The sequence below is a fragment of the Centroberyx gerrardi genome, chromosome 22 (genome assembly GCF_048128805.1).
Source record: "Centroberyx gerrardi isolate f3 chromosome 22, fCenGer3.hap1.cur.20231027, whole genome shotgun sequence".
Taxonomy (NCBI): Eukaryota; Metazoa; Chordata; class Actinopteri; order Beryciformes; family Berycidae; genus Centroberyx; species Centroberyx gerrardi.
This window is the reverse complement of record NC_136018.1, coordinates 7,689,400-7,703,994: the sequence shown is the minus strand read 5'-3', so window position 1 is coordinate 7,703,994 and position 14,595 is coordinate 7,689,400. Positions and strand designations below refer to the sequence as shown.

The window sequence follows — 14,595 nt, the reverse complement described above, 5'->3', positions numbered from 1 at the left end:
CAACTATTTTCAAGTTTTGGGGATATCCTATGAAACTTTACACAACCTGTTATTTGAAATGCAATTAATGACCTGTTCTTTTTCCGTCACCCAGAGGCCCTGCTCACGCCTTTGAAAAAATCAGACGACCCCTTACAGCGCTCCGGACGTCCCTTCGGCGGGCTGATTCGAGATGTACGTCGCCGTTACCCAAAGTACGTCAGCGACTTCAAGGACGCCCTGAACGCTCAGTGCATGGCTGCCGTTATCTTTATCTACTTTGCTGCCCTTTCCCCAGCCATAACATTTGGAGGCCTACTGGGTGAGTTACATGTGGGAAAACAAGATTTGACCCACTGTGCATTCACTATGAACACACAAACTCCTCCATCGTCTCCACTGTCAAACTCATTACCCCTTGCTTTTGTAAGTGTAATAATGGTTGAGTTGATAAAGCATTAATGGTATTTTTAAGTAGTAGCCATTGTTCCCCCTGGGTGTTTCATTAGGTGTTAACGGGCTGTGTATGTCTGTTGCTAGGTGAGAAGACGGAGGGTCTGATTGGTGTGTCTGAGCTGATCGTGTCAACGGCAGTGCAAGGCGTCGTCTTCTGCCTGCTGGGCGCTCAGCCGCTGCTTATCGTGGGTTTCTCCGGACCCCTGCTTGTCTTTGAAGAAGCCTTTTACTCTGTGAGTTCACGTCCACCAGTTTACAATATCTTAAGACTATGAAGTCCAACTCGGGTTGTACCATATGTGAGATTCGAATTCCAATTGCACACCGTACCTTTTATACATTTTCTTTTTCTATTTTTTTGTCTTTACCTTTAAGTGTCTTATAAACATCCATTTCTCCTCTTTCCTTATTTTTCAATTTTTCCTCATTACTTTTCTAGAACTTCTCTCTTTTACATTTCTCACTATGGTTCTGCACTCCTAACACTCTTGTAATGATGGTGAATTTAAGCTTATTCCACTATTGCACTCATTCCGAGTGACTCAGGATGATAACATCAGCTAAACGCCTACAATTCAAAAACCTGGTTGAGAAACCCGGTATAGTTAACTGCTTATATGTATTGTATGCGTTTGTTGTTTTAATGCAAGTTTTCATGCCTGCTATGGAAATTGCCCTGTGAGATAACTAACATTTATTGAATGTGCCTGTGTGCTCACAGTTCTGCAAAGGGAACGATGTGGAGTACCTGACGGGCCGTGTCTGGATCGGGTTCTGGCTTATCATCATCGTGATCGTCACAGTGGCCTTTGAGGGCAGTTTCCTGGTCCGCTTCATCTCCCGCTTCACCCAGGAGATCTTCTCCTTCCTCATCTCCCTCATCTTCATCTGCGAAACCTTCATTAAGCTTGGCAGGGTACACCTGAGACTTGAAATAACAACTCTAATTACAAGAAGTTTTTGTTGGCATGCTGGGGGTTTACATCCGTGACACTGAATTGAACTGACTAGTTTTTGGACAATATTCAAAACTTGGGGTCGAAATGAGTATGTTTTTCTAGCAAGTGCACCTCCAAAATCTTCTGTGATTGACTGGCCTTGAAAGTTAAATGGATTGAGAGTTTAACTATTATCCAGGCTCATGATTTTGGAAGGCTGCTATTTTTAGAGCTTTATGGCTCAGACTTCAAACGGATTTGGTTACGGACTAATCTCCTTTCCCAGAAAGTGTGATTGTGGTCCCTAAAAGTGTGATGAATGCTAATCCCTCTGAGGCATTGATAAAGTAATCACTGTAGGTGTCTGTGTGTAGTGTGTAGTGTGTAGTGCATGTACTGTGTGTTGTGGCAGGCCATTAAATGCTGTGCATTAATGTGAGCCCTCTGTGTCGCCTGGCAGATTTTCAAGGAGCACCCACTGAAACGCTGTTCCCTTGACAACAGCACAGAAGGGGACGCCTCATCAGAAAACATCACACTAATGCTGAGCAACAGCAACAGCACTGTGATGGTGAAGGTCCAAGGCGAGCCCAACACTGCGCTGCTTTCTCTAGTGCTCATGGCTGGAACCTTTTTCATCGCCTTCTACCTACGCAAGTTCAAGAACAGTGCATTCTTCCCTGGAAGGGTGAGGCACTAAGCTTACTTTAATACACCAAAGGCGCTGAATACCTCTGTGACATCAATCCCTTTGTACATCATTCATTGAACTTTCCTTGAACCTTCCATCATTATACATTTGGGGTTCATGTATGTTTTTAGACTGACAACAGGAAATCCTTTGTATGTCCAAACCCCTCGGGAATGGAGATCGCTCCAAAAATGGCATCCTCCTGAACAATATAAAAGAATATGCACATCACTTCATACTAGATGCTTGGCGTGAAAACAACATGAAAAATAAAATGGAGCCCACACACTGAAATTCTTCAACACACTGTTTATTGACAACATTTTGAGCTGTACATGACAAACAGCCCAATGGCACAAAACGTTGTCAATAAACTGTGTTGGAGCATTTCAGTGTGTGGGCTCTATTTCATTTTTCATCCTCATGAACAATGAAATGTAAATAAATTCCAGACCAAAACCTATTTGAGATGCCAAGTGCACGCACATGCAATCTATATCAATCTAATTTGTATTTTGAATGTTTTTAGTTTCAGGTATCAACAACGAAATTACAATCCACAATAGTCGCGTGGATTGTGAAATACACATCTTGTACATCTTTCTGATTGTTGTTTGATATAATATATAAAGGAGCCAGTTCTGCTCACGCTGTCCCGTATTGTGGTGTTCAGTGCCGTAGGATTATTGGAGATTTCGGAGTACCTATCGCCATCCTCATCATGGTCCTGGTGGACTACAGCATAGAAGACACCTACACACAAGTGAGACGCAGATACTTGGATTTGTATCATTTGTAACAGAGTCCGTTTTCCTTTGGCCTCTCTTTCATTTTATTCCCAAACATACACATCACAAACCTTTATCATCTCAGTTTTCTCTGCCATTAGTCTTACTGCTGTCTTTCTCCCTCCCGTCCAGAAACTGAGTGTTCCCAGCGGTTTCTCAGTAACAAGTCCCGACAAGCGTGGCTGGGTCATCAATCCTCTCGGTTCTAAACAAGAGTTCCCCATCTGGATGATGTTCGCCTGCGTGCTGCCTGCTCTGCTGGTCTTCATCCTCATCTTCATGGAGACCCAGATCACCACGTGAGTAAAGCTGCCATCATGTCGTATGGGAATAAGCATCAGAACAACTTGACGGCTCAAAGCGCGGAAGGGCTGACGTGTTCGAACTTGTTTGAAGCCATAAACGTCATCATTGAAGTTTTCTGTACGCTGTAGTTGCTCAGCTGTTTCACACCAGCATGCACTTAATGAGTGATTAGATTTGAACATTACAACGTCAGACACAAGCGGGAAATCCATTCACATAGTCGTGTCCTGCCGAGGCGTTTTAAGAGTCATTAACACAAAATGACCTATGTGATGAAAATTGTTCATTTGGTTTGTTTTAGTTGAAATGAATACATCATTCACCACACTTGACTGCAGTTTCAATGTGCAACCTGAAAGCTGATGGGAATGGGATTTTCAAGTAGGATTTACAACCTTGTAGCAAGCGATAATGTAATAACTGCCAGATGATGTAATAACTTATCAAAATATAATGTCCCTCGAAATGGGTCAAAAATATCATAAAAACCTGTTAATGTAATGAATTACCAGATAATGTAATAACATCATTAGACTGATATTGTAATAAAAAAATTAAAAAAAAGATTACAACCTTTACTTATGTGGTAGTAATGCTGGTTAATGTAATAATGTAACAACTGATAATGTAATAACAGCCAAATCATTTAATGAACAGCCAAATAATTTAATGAAATGTCCCTATAAATGTTATCAGACATGACATCATCAGGGAAAAAAATATTACAATATCAGGTTGTGTTTTTTACTCATTTAGAGGGACATTTCATTACATTTTTACAAGTTATTACATTACCTGGCAGTTGTTATATTAAAGGCATGCAGACGGTATTCTGCTATGGAAGCGAAGAAAACTCACTTTTTTTTTTCACTTACTTTACTGGTAAAGACTAGGAGAATAGCCAGTCTTTTTGGTTGTCACCCATTTACCCTCTTGTCTGTCTCCCACCTTTATCCAGTCTGATAGTGAGCAAGAAGGAGCGGATGCTGGTGAAGGGTTCAGGTTTCCATCTGGACCTGCTGCTGATCGTAGTGCTGGGGGGCAGCTGTGCTCTTTTCGGCCTGCCTTGGATGGCTGCTGCAACCGTTCGCTCTGTAACCCACGCCAACGCCCTCACTGTCATGAGTAAGGCCGTTGCCCCCGGAGACAAGCCTCGTATCCAGGAAGTGAAAGAGCAGAGGGTCACAGGGTTGCTGGTGGCCATCTTGGTTGGTGAGTGTCAGACATTAAAAGGAATCATAGCTATTGAACAGAAAGTGTGTGTGAACATATGATTAGGTGGAATGCAACTGTATCATTACTGTTGTCACCCATTATTAAAGGGCAAATAAAGTGGAAAAAACACCTTTTTCACCTGGTTAGCTAATTTTACATGTCCTAACATACACCTATTTACCAAAACATGCCAAGGCGTACATAAAATTTGCAACCAATCATATCATCATGGTTTTGTCTCCCCACCCCATCATATAAAACCAACTTTCAAAGTAGGATGAGTGGCAACAGCAGGGCTAAAATATTCCTCCCTCCTGCAGCATCATTAACAGGGGTGATGGAGAAATGCAGGCTAATATCCTGTCCAGTTCTTCTGAGTCACTTTCCATGTTTGCTGTGGTCCACTGCTGCACTTTTGAATGACCATTCCCCACATTGTGTTTCAACCAGAAATATGTCACATCACAGAAGCAAGACACTGTTGAAATGCCCTTTCACGTCGTCTTTAACCCTCTCCACTCCCCTCTCCCAAGGCATGTCCATCGTCATAGGGCCCCTGCTGCGTATGATCCCCCTGGCGGTGCTGTTTGGTATCTTCCTCTACATGGGTGTGATGTCACTCAATGGCATCCAGCTAACAGAACGCATGATGCTGCTGCTCATGCCGCCCAAGTACCATCCTGACCACACCTACGTCCGCAAGGTGAGAGACTCGGTGATGAGGCTGAGCGGAAATTTGCTCCAAAAACAAATTATCATTTGAAGCTGCACTAGGCAACTTTGCACTTTGGTGACTCCAAATGGCAGGAAGGATGAAACTGTTTGAAAAATTTTAATTTCAATACCCAGAAATCATTTAAGGTGATGTCAGTAAACTGCACGCAGCACACTGATGTTTACCAGCTCAGCCGGCCTGTGATGCTTTATACCAAAGGGACAAGAGAGGCAAGCTGAGTCCAGCTTTCTCTGGACGGAGCGCTCGCTCGCTGCTGTTTAGGAAACAGTTCGTATTTCACTCTTAAGTTTCACTTCATCACTTCCAGTGGGAAGAGAGAATTTCCCGCCAGTGACCATACCTGACACCGGAATTTCATTTGGGTAAATGGGACGAATTTACAAGGTCTCATTTAGGGCGGGTGAGGCGCTCTTCTCTATTGCAGCCCTTTGTGATTTAGGCTGAAAAGACGGCCTAGTGCAGCTTTAAGAAATAATAAAGTGATCAAATAAGCAAGTGTTAATGACAGCAGACTGTAAAAAAAAACCGTGTTGATCAAATTAGATTTGCAGTCATGGAAATCACATGTAAAATGATAAAGTGAAAATACAGTGTCATCATAAGCCTTGGATAAATCCTGAAAAATCAGGAGGTTACAGTTGCTTCTTTCAAAAGCCACCAAAAGTGACCAAGTGGAAGTTATTTATTTAAAGAAATCTGTTCCCTGAAGAATAAAATATATGTAAATATCTGAAGCATCATAACTATATTGTGAGCCACAACATCACTGTAAATTTGTTTCCTCTAAACCGGCACTACAACAGTGACACTTTCAAGATCAGGCCTAATCCTGAGTACGTGTTATCGTTTACGTTGGAGCGCTGGTTAATGCCTGTTCTGTATCTGGTATCTGGTCTCACTTTGAGTGCTGTCGATCATCACACGAACGGTCTTTGTGTGCCCAGGTCCGGACGCTGCGGATGCACCTGTTCACCTGCATCCAGGTGGTGTGTCTGGCGGCTCTGTGGGCCGTCATGTCCACCCAGGCGTCGCTGGCCTTCCCCTTCGTCCTCATCCTCACCGTCCCCGTCAAGATGACCCTGCTGCCCCGCATCTTCACTGTCAGAGAGATGATATGTGTAAGTCAGCCACAGGGAGGCGCAGTACGCTAGCTTTGTACACCTGCACTATTCCCTCAACTATAGATGCACTTCATATTATAGCACATATTATGCCACTGTTTTGAAATGTAATTAGCTCAAGACAAGAATTTTGTCAAAGGAAAAATCCACCCAAAACACTTCAATACTGAAAAAACAGCTACAGTGGTGATGTACCTTGCATTTCTGGATCCACTTTGTTGTTTGGAGGTGTATTTTTCTTATTCCCATGGATAAATGAGCAAAATTAGACAATGTGATGTCATGTCAACATATTTCCAGTGCAGCTACAATGGAGTTTGATAGCAGAAATTTTTCCAGCTATCTAAAACGTCAACAGTAAACATCAGGTTTTGATGTCAGTCCCTCAGAATCAAAGAGTGAGGGCTTCTTTCTAGATTTTGCATTTTGCACCGACGTTCAACAATCATACAGGCAGAAATCCATCGTAGAGGAGAGGCAGAGAGACCAATTTCTCCACCACCAGTTGCCTCAATAGACCAGAATGCAATGCAGCCACAGCTTGTGTCTTTGCAGATCAATAATGTGTGAAATATAACGCCCTCTTCCACAGTATTATGCTCTCTCTCCACTCACCTTTTCTCAACTGAAGAAACGTACTATCTCTCTAGCTCTCTCCAGCTACAGCACAGAGAGCCCCTTCCTTCAAGGGTTGTCAAAAAGGCATTCTGGGAAATGTAGGAAATCACTGAAGTAGAAGTAGATGAGTTTTAAGGAAAGTAGCTATAACAAGAAAGTAAATTACAACAATTCATCACAAATTGAACATCTCAGATTGATGATATATAACAACGTAAGAGTATTTGAGGGTGGAATTTTCCTTTTTAACGAAATTTTCCAAATGTATTGTAATAAGATATTTTTTACTTCTCTACTAGTCTCTACTGCTTTTACTTGCTCTACTGTACTCTGTATAAAGTTCTCCTCTTCTCCTCTTCCAGCTGGATGCGGACGATGCCGAGCCGAAGTTCGACGACAGAGATTGTCACGATGAGTACTCGGAGATGCACATGCCCGTCTAACCTGCGACAGGCCCTCACACACACGCCACACCCTCCTCTTAGCGGACACCAAAATCTGTCAATCACTCGACCAACCAATGAGACGAGGGGGGAGGGATCCGGCGACTGAGTCCCACAAACTCTTAAGCGCTCTCACAGCAAGTCGATGCCGCCTCACTGTGCGCTGTACTGAAGCTCTTTCACTATTTAACTTCCATCTCAGCAGATTCACGGCCCAGCCTACGCCACCCTCACATCAATAGGAGGATGTTTTTTTTGTTTTTTTTTTGGTGGTTGTTATTCTGCAGCACTGTGCGGCACAAAGAATGAATATCAGCTGAGGAGATCAAACAGTCGTTAGCGTGCGTGTTCGTAATATACTTTTTGTTTTTTTTAATATTTCAGGGGACAAGAGATTCCAAATCAACTGATGTGATCTCAAAATGCTCAAAATTGAATGCAATTACAGTAGATAGATTTTGCAGACGATGATTCATTTTCAGCCCTGAAAGGTTGCTCTGATTCACATTGAATATGTGGAGGATATATGGGATACATTCCTCATTTTAACATAGAGTTATCGCTATACGAGTTTGTCGCTTTTTCATGTTTTGCTCTTTTTAATAAGCTCACTTAAGCGCCTTATGAAGGAAACAAAAGGTATACTGAGTTTTTTTTTTTAGTTGTTTTTTTTTTCATTTTGCCTTATTTTAGACAGCAGATCACTTTAGCAGCCTCTTGAAGCTCATGGCACTTTTTAAGACACCAAATCTGTTCAACTTAATACCGTATTTTATGTAATCATGTTATATATCTTTAGTGTCCTCTTGGGCCCATCATATACTTGCCCATAAAAATCAATGTTGCTTTAGCTTGCCTCTTAAATAACCCTATCTCCAACTGATTTTTAAGCTTATTTGTCTTTTCTGTATTCAAGCAGTTTAGTGTAGCTGCTAGTTATATTGCTTGGCTTTATTACAATCAGACAAAACACCTTGGTGGCTGGTGTATTCTGTACCTGCAGTAAACAAAGTTCACCAGTAGAGGGAGCTCCGACAGGACTGTTGTGCTGTTGTACCAAAAAAGTACATGGAAATGCAACAAAGTACACATTTCTCACTACACTAATGTAATGGCATCACAGCTTTCAATACACACTCATATCACACAACACTTTTCATAAGTAGAAAGTTAACATAGTGGCATACTATACCAATACTTTCATTGTGTTATTTAATGTTGCGGTTTATTTCATGATATTTGTATTTTTTTTTTTTTTTTTTTGCTGACCCCCCTGCCTGCAGAGTGTATCTTTTAAAGGCACTAATGTAAAGTTTATGTTTTGAGTTGCTTGAGGTCTCACTTGGTGTAGTCAAGAAATCTTGTTGGTAAATGGGGAGAGCACTAATTTATTGGTTTCTTTGTCTAAAGTGCCAAATGTCTCATGTAAATAGTTGTGTGGTCAGAACAATCAACTCCAGTTCAGTCATCTCACTTCCTAAATCACGTTGTTGTTTCTTAAGGTGCGCAAGGGGGTTCAGCATGAATTAACTCTATTTTTTTTACAATACAACATTCCACAGTATATCCTAAGGTCATTTTACATCTTTTCTATTTCATTGGCGTGAACTAATAGTTTGAAACGGTAGCATACAGCATTTCATTCACAATCATGAGTGAACTCGACCAAATTTCCACGCGATCTGTGTAGACAATCTCAATACTTGTGCATTGCTGAGAGGGAAGGCCTTTAAAAAAAAAAAAAGTGTTTTTATGAATGGTTTATGTCTGGTGTAGGAGTTACGAATGTATCCGTGTAATGTCAATTGGTTAAAGCTTTGACCGTGTCAAAAAAAACAACTAGATTTTTGGTCCTCTGTTATTCTCAAATGTGTGTAATGCAGACACTACGTTTCACCTCACTCTAAACTGCCCTGTCCCATCTCATCATAGTCTTGTCTGTGTTGTGATCTTGTGCCTGTTGGTGTCACAAAGTCGCACAAAATCTCAAGTGCCTGCGGGACCATGGACTGATCAGCTACAAGTGTTTCATGTATTTTTAAGGATGACACACGTTAAAATAGTTTGCACTTTTCAGATGCTCATAAATCCCTGTTCCTCTCTCCATTAAGTATCTATTGCAATATGTGGCATCATTGCCGATCTTTGAAGAATATATTTGGAGCATGTCATGTTTTTTGTTTTTTTTAAATGTACACATAATGAAGATTCATTTTTTACAGCCGTTGGCTGCATCATGGCCATGGAGAGTGAAGGGGATATTTATGAAAAGTTGGCAGTGGAGTGTAATGTCGGTTTTATGTTTGCTTACTGTGCCTGTGGATGAAGTGAAGGTATTCTGTGTATGTGATCTGTTGAACTCATAAAATGCTGATACAGTATATTTCAATTTCAAAAGCAATACAAAGCCGCGAGTTGTTATTGCTGATGTTCCCTTGTACATAAATGGTTCAAATATTGATGACAAATAAAGGTAATTTTCTATTTATCATGACCTTTGTTCTGCTGTGTTTTCTGTCTAAATCCACTTGTGTATTTTTGCCATCTGGACATGAAGATTCTTGGGGGAAAATACAGAAGTAGAAGAAATCTCTAAAACTATCCAGAATATTCATGTTGAATGTGACACACAACCTTGTAAAGTATGATAAACTAGCAACGTCGAGGCGTGACCAAAGGATGTTGTAGTCTGTTTCAGGAAAAGGAGGGCGGGTTCTTCCCTCATATGCATTAGCATTTAGCCCAGTTTCAGAGTGGGTGGTCCGTTTCAGAGCAGTTGTACAGACACAGGGAGGAAGATGGCTGCTCTGTTGCTGTTGCTGCTCAGTGCCGGAGCTCTGCTGTTTTCTGCTAATGCTCAGGAGGCTTACAATCAACTCCCTGATAACTACAGGAAAGGAGTGGATCTGGCCCTGGAGAAGCTCAACTCTCATGTTGGAATCCAGCACCATTTTCTCTTCTTCAGAAGCCTCATGAAGTCAGACATCCAGGTATTGTAACAGCACGCCTGCTTTTAGAGTCAGTGTTGGTTATTTGTTGCGCTGAATCTCATCTACAGTGAGTAAACCAAGGGGAAAAAAGCACAATTGGACATTTTCCTTGGCATTTTTCTGAGTCTATGAGGGAAAATGCTCAGGAAAAGTTCATATTATCAAACTATGTAGTGAATATCTCAGAGATCACTCTGCAAAGTGGTTTAGGATTGTTCAGTGACTTGTTCAGTGCTAAATGCCCCTCCTTTTCTCCTCAGCCTGGGTTCGATGTGACCTACATCTACCACAACTTCTACCTTAAAGCCACCAAGTGCCCAAAAGGAACTGTTGACTCAAATCAATGCCAATTCAGAAATGACAGAGTAAGTACCTTCTGAAACGTGAGCAGATTCTCACCAGAGTTGCTGAACCTCAACAACATGAACTGAGGCTGACTGGCTTGTTCTGACTTGTCTGTGGTATTTGTTTGTGTGCGTTCATGCAGCCGTTAATAGACTGTGCAGTTTGCTACAAAACATTCGCCGGAGAAATTGAGCAAGATCCTAAGCCGTATATCCACTGTGTGCACAAACCGGCCCTCACAGAGGTTAGTCTGCTTAATGGAGGATTACATTTAATCTCTTTTAATGTTTAGACTGTGATTTCATCCACTTAACATCAAGTAAACATTACACTGCAAGCATGGCAGAATGTCATTTTGTGCACTTATTTCTGACCTTTGTTTATATGTCTCTCACACTATTTTGTTCACTTTTTTCCCCTCGTGGCAGGATATGAAGACGACGAGAGTGGATCACTGCAACACGATGGGTTACAGCAGCGGAGCCCCGACTCTTCTAGCATCAAGAGGAACAAAGTGAACGCTGTGTGCAAAGGGGCCAATGTCCAACAGCCTGTGGACAGTTTGAACTGAACAACAGCATAAGTGGGTCACCGGGTTGCTGTCACTGATCTGTCACCTTTGAGAGTGTATCTTTGCTTTTTTGAATACTTAAAATTGTAAACAAAAGGCAGATATTGACTTTCTTGTTACTGTGTGTGCACTTCACCTCATCAATATTCCTACTTTTTTTTAGCACATTTGTGTGTGATTTTGTGTTCGTTGTTTAGCAATTTTCCATTTTTTTGAATAAGAATGTTGAATGTTCAGTGGGATACACAAGTTTAATAAAGTGTCACTTTGTAAAGAATCAGAAGTTTTATTTTTTTCAAGAATGTTTATACTCTTGGTTCAATGGGAGCGATGGGTTACTTTGACCTAAATGATCTCAAACCCATTATTTAAAGGATTAGTTCACCCCCAAATTGAAAGTTCAGTCATTCTCTACTCATCCCCATGTTGGCTGAACACAGCAAGTCAGCACCTGTAGTTCCATCTCAACCTTCTGCCAAAGTATTACAAGTATTACAACTGATCTTTTTACAGCTCCAAAAAAGAATCGAATGTCTCCACAGTTCTTTAAGGCTTACTCATTCTCTCTCACGATGCCTGGAGGGAATTCTGAATCGGATCAGTTGTTTCAACATCTGCTGTAGTTCATGTTCAGTTTGGATCAAGTATCTACAGGTTTGTAGCAGTGGCCTAGTTTTTTCTCTCCAAACACCTCGATAAGGTGTGGTTCCCGCTTTTTGCTTGAATACTTGACTCAAAGTTAAGGGCCTGATAAAGAAAAAAGCAGCCCAAAACTATACTGCCACCAGCTGATAGCGTGAAGTTCATCAGTGCTAATTTGATGCATGTATTGTCATTTACATATTGAATGGAATTGTTTATTCTTAATCAGTGGATCAGTTAGCTTGGAGAAACCCCACCACTGAAGGACATGTGTGAAATGTGAAACAAAGCAGCAACAGGTTGACATTTTTCAGCTGTTTAGCCGGCTGAGGACTTGGACATCAGTCAGATCTAACGTTGGTGAGTTCAGCTTTCTCTGGACGGAGCGCCGCTCACTTAGGAAAGGGGAGAGGGGCAGTGTGGGACATCAGCTCCATTGATGGACTGTGCAGTTTGCTACAAAACACTGGCAGACGAGATAGAAAGCGACCCCAAGCCTTTCGTTCACTGCATCCAAAGACCCAAACTCACACAGGTACACACACATTTCTGTCTTGTCAAACAGTAACTTGGATTCTTGTGCTGAGAAAAATAAAAACTGAAAACGGAAAAAAGTGTTTCGTTTTCCAGCTATTTTGAGATCTCACGTCTACTTCACCATGAAACAACCTGGAAATTACTAATCAGACATCTAACTCCCTTCCCTTTGTCATTTCAGGAAATGACGGACTCCAGAAAAATGAGTTACATCAGTGGAGCTCCTACGCTTTTAATGGCTTCTGCTTCATGACACAGTACATCTGCAACACTGAGGATCTTTTTAGTAAACCCCTGGCATACTCATTTTACGATCATGAAATTCCCATGACTTGCCAATTCTAGCATCCCTTACTGTGTATGCACTGGGGATCTGACATCCAGTCTCAACTCCACTGATTGAATAAATTGCACAAAAACAGCAAATTGCCCTTCATTTCTTCTGTGTTGGTGTCTTTGTTTGTTAGATCTTTGGCACATATATAACAAAGATGCCAGAGGTTTAGGCAAACTTCTTTGGATGTCAGCTTGAGTAAACAGTAAATCTGATATGTTAACTGGAACCCAATAAAAAAAAATATTTTCTGAATCTCCAGCAAAGGTGAGAGCAACATGTGCCGTCTTCACCTGACTGGGAAGGAGGGAAGGAGAAGAAATCTGGAGCTCTACTTCCACCAACGGCATGAAATTATGTCATGTAAAAGATTTTGTACTGTAGCGCTCTGTACTGTTTCATCTTCGGATGTCAGCTTGAGTCACCAGTCAATCTCATATGTGAACTGAAACCAAATAAAAACATCTTTTTCCAATTCATGAATGCATGTTTTCAGTGTGGGTGATGATAAACAGAAGCTTTCAGTGGGAGCTTGAGTTCCTGCCTCTGCCCTCCTTGAATTTCTTCAGAAAACAATATGGTGACCAACCGACATATTTAGACAGCCCGGAGAGCAGCAGCACTGCACCATTTGCACTCAGTGGATAGTCATCTATCAAACTCTACCCAGCTCCATGTGCAACTGTTTACAGTCTGACTGTTTACAGTCTGGCCTGACCCATCCGCAAAACTAGATCACTCCACCAGTAATATTGTTTCACCCCACCGCAGAGAAAAATAGTTCAGTGATTTCCTGATTAGTCAAAGTGTGTGTAATGGCGGAATTGTGTCATGTTTCCTCTGAACTCCCCTGTGGAGCCTACAAATGGCTTTTTTTGAGATATTTTGACAATCCCCATTTGGACTCATTGTTAGCAGCAAGTTTCAACTGTTTCAACCGACAGCTGACTCAGGAGTCAATATTGTCTGTGGGTCCAAGTAGTACAGTTATTATATTTATTATTTTATAGACAAATTATATATAGGTCCGAAATCGCCAAACATATCCTTTAATATCCTTTAATATCCATCATCATACATCGGGTGTTCATGTAGACTGACTACAGGAAATCCTTCCAAAACCCTCAGGAATGTAGATTGCTCCAAAAGTGGCATCCTCCTGAACAATATCAAAGAATATGCACATCACTTGGTACAAGGTGCCTGACTTGACAACAACATGAAAAATGAAATAGAGCCCACACACTGAAATGCTCCAACACACTGTTTATTGACAAACGCTCAAAACGAAGGCTCAAAACGTTGTCAATAAACTGTGTATTTCAGTCAGCAGGCTCTAGGCTATTTCATTTTTCATCCTCCTGAACAATGAAATATCAATAAATTCAAGACCAAAACTTATTTGAGATGCCATGTGCACGCACATGCAATCTAAAATGCTCTAGAACAGTCTAATTTGTATTTTGAATGTTTTTAGTTTCAAGTCAACAAGGAAGTTACAATAGTTACTTACAAATTAGTAGAATAGTTGGATGGATCTGCGGTTCAGATAAACAAGGATGTACATCTTTCTGATCATTGTTTGATATTTAAAGGAAGAGTTCACCCCAAAATGAAAGTTCAGTCATTCTCTACTCATCCCCATGTCAGCTGAAACTCCTTATTAGGTCAGGTTGTTAAAGGAATAGTTGGCGATGATGAAAAGTTATTCATCAACTAGTCTCCCCCAGCGAGTTAGCACGTGCAGTTCCTCAGCCTTCTCCCAAACTGTTGAAGTTAACAGGGCCATCTTTTTACAGATAAACACAAACACAGCTTGTGTGGTATAGTCCAAGTGTTTTGTAGCCAATCGATTATACTGTGGGTCCAAAACTTTAATATTTAA

The 14,595-nt window shown here is 41.2% G+C and overlaps 2 protein-coding genes across 3 annotated transcripts in view; both read left to right on the top strand.

The window, feature by feature from the left end:
• Positions 1-7,335, top strand: part of slc4a2b (solute carrier family 4 member 2b) — a 35,856-nt gene extending 28,521 nt beyond the window's left edge. Inside the window, exons 15-24 of one of the 2 annotated variants that reach the window (XM_071921468.2) lie at positions 95-301; positions 520-668; positions 1,157-1,261; positions 1,834-2,061; positions 2,738-2,827; positions 2,985-3,151; positions 4,117-4,370; positions 4,907-5,076; positions 6,054-6,227; positions 7,211-7,335. In XM_071921468.2, coding sequence (XP_071777569.2) covers positions 95-301; positions 520-668; positions 1,157-1,261; positions 1,834-2,061; positions 2,738-2,827; positions 2,985-3,151; positions 4,117-4,370; positions 4,907-5,076; positions 6,054-6,227; positions 7,211-7,291 — 1,625 coding nt within the window. In that variant the 3' untranslated portion in view covers positions 7,292-7,335. Of the gene's footprint in view, positions 1-94; positions 302-519; positions 669-1,156; positions 1,352-1,833; positions 2,062-2,737; positions 2,828-2,984; positions 3,152-4,116; positions 4,371-4,906; positions 5,077-6,053; positions 6,228-7,210 lie in introns of both variants that reach the window. The other variant, XM_071921465.2, reaches the window with a different exon arrangement.
• A 2,718-nt stretch (positions 7,336-10,053) lies between these two features.
• LOC144543493 (uncharacterized) lies at positions 10,054-11,474 on the top strand. Its single transcript, XM_078291424.1, has 4 exons — positions 10,054-10,281; positions 10,542-10,646; positions 10,769-10,870; positions 11,055-11,474. The coding sequence occupies exons 1-4, from the start codon at positions 10,090-10,092 to the stop codon at positions 11,142-11,144; spliced, it is 489 nt and encodes a 162-aa protein (XP_078147550.1). The 5' UTR covers positions 10,054-10,089; the 3' UTR covers positions 11,145-11,474.
• Positions 11,475-14,595: the final 3,121 nt, after the last annotated feature.

Bases quoted from the DNA above. Each gene is read 5' to 3' on its own strand.
- LOC144543493 (XM_078291424.1), top strand. From the start codon at position 10,090: ATGGCTGCTCTGTTGCTGTTGCTGCTCAGTGCCGGAGCTCTGCTGTTT. The intron at 10,282-10,541 runs GTATTGTAACAG...TTTTCTCCTCAG, and splicing joins TCATGAAGTCAGACATCCAG to CCTGGGTTCGATGTGACCTA. The intron at 10,647-10,768 runs GTAAGTACCTTC...GCGTTCATGCAG, and splicing joins GCCAATTCAGAAATGACAGA to CCGTTAATAGACTGTGCAGT.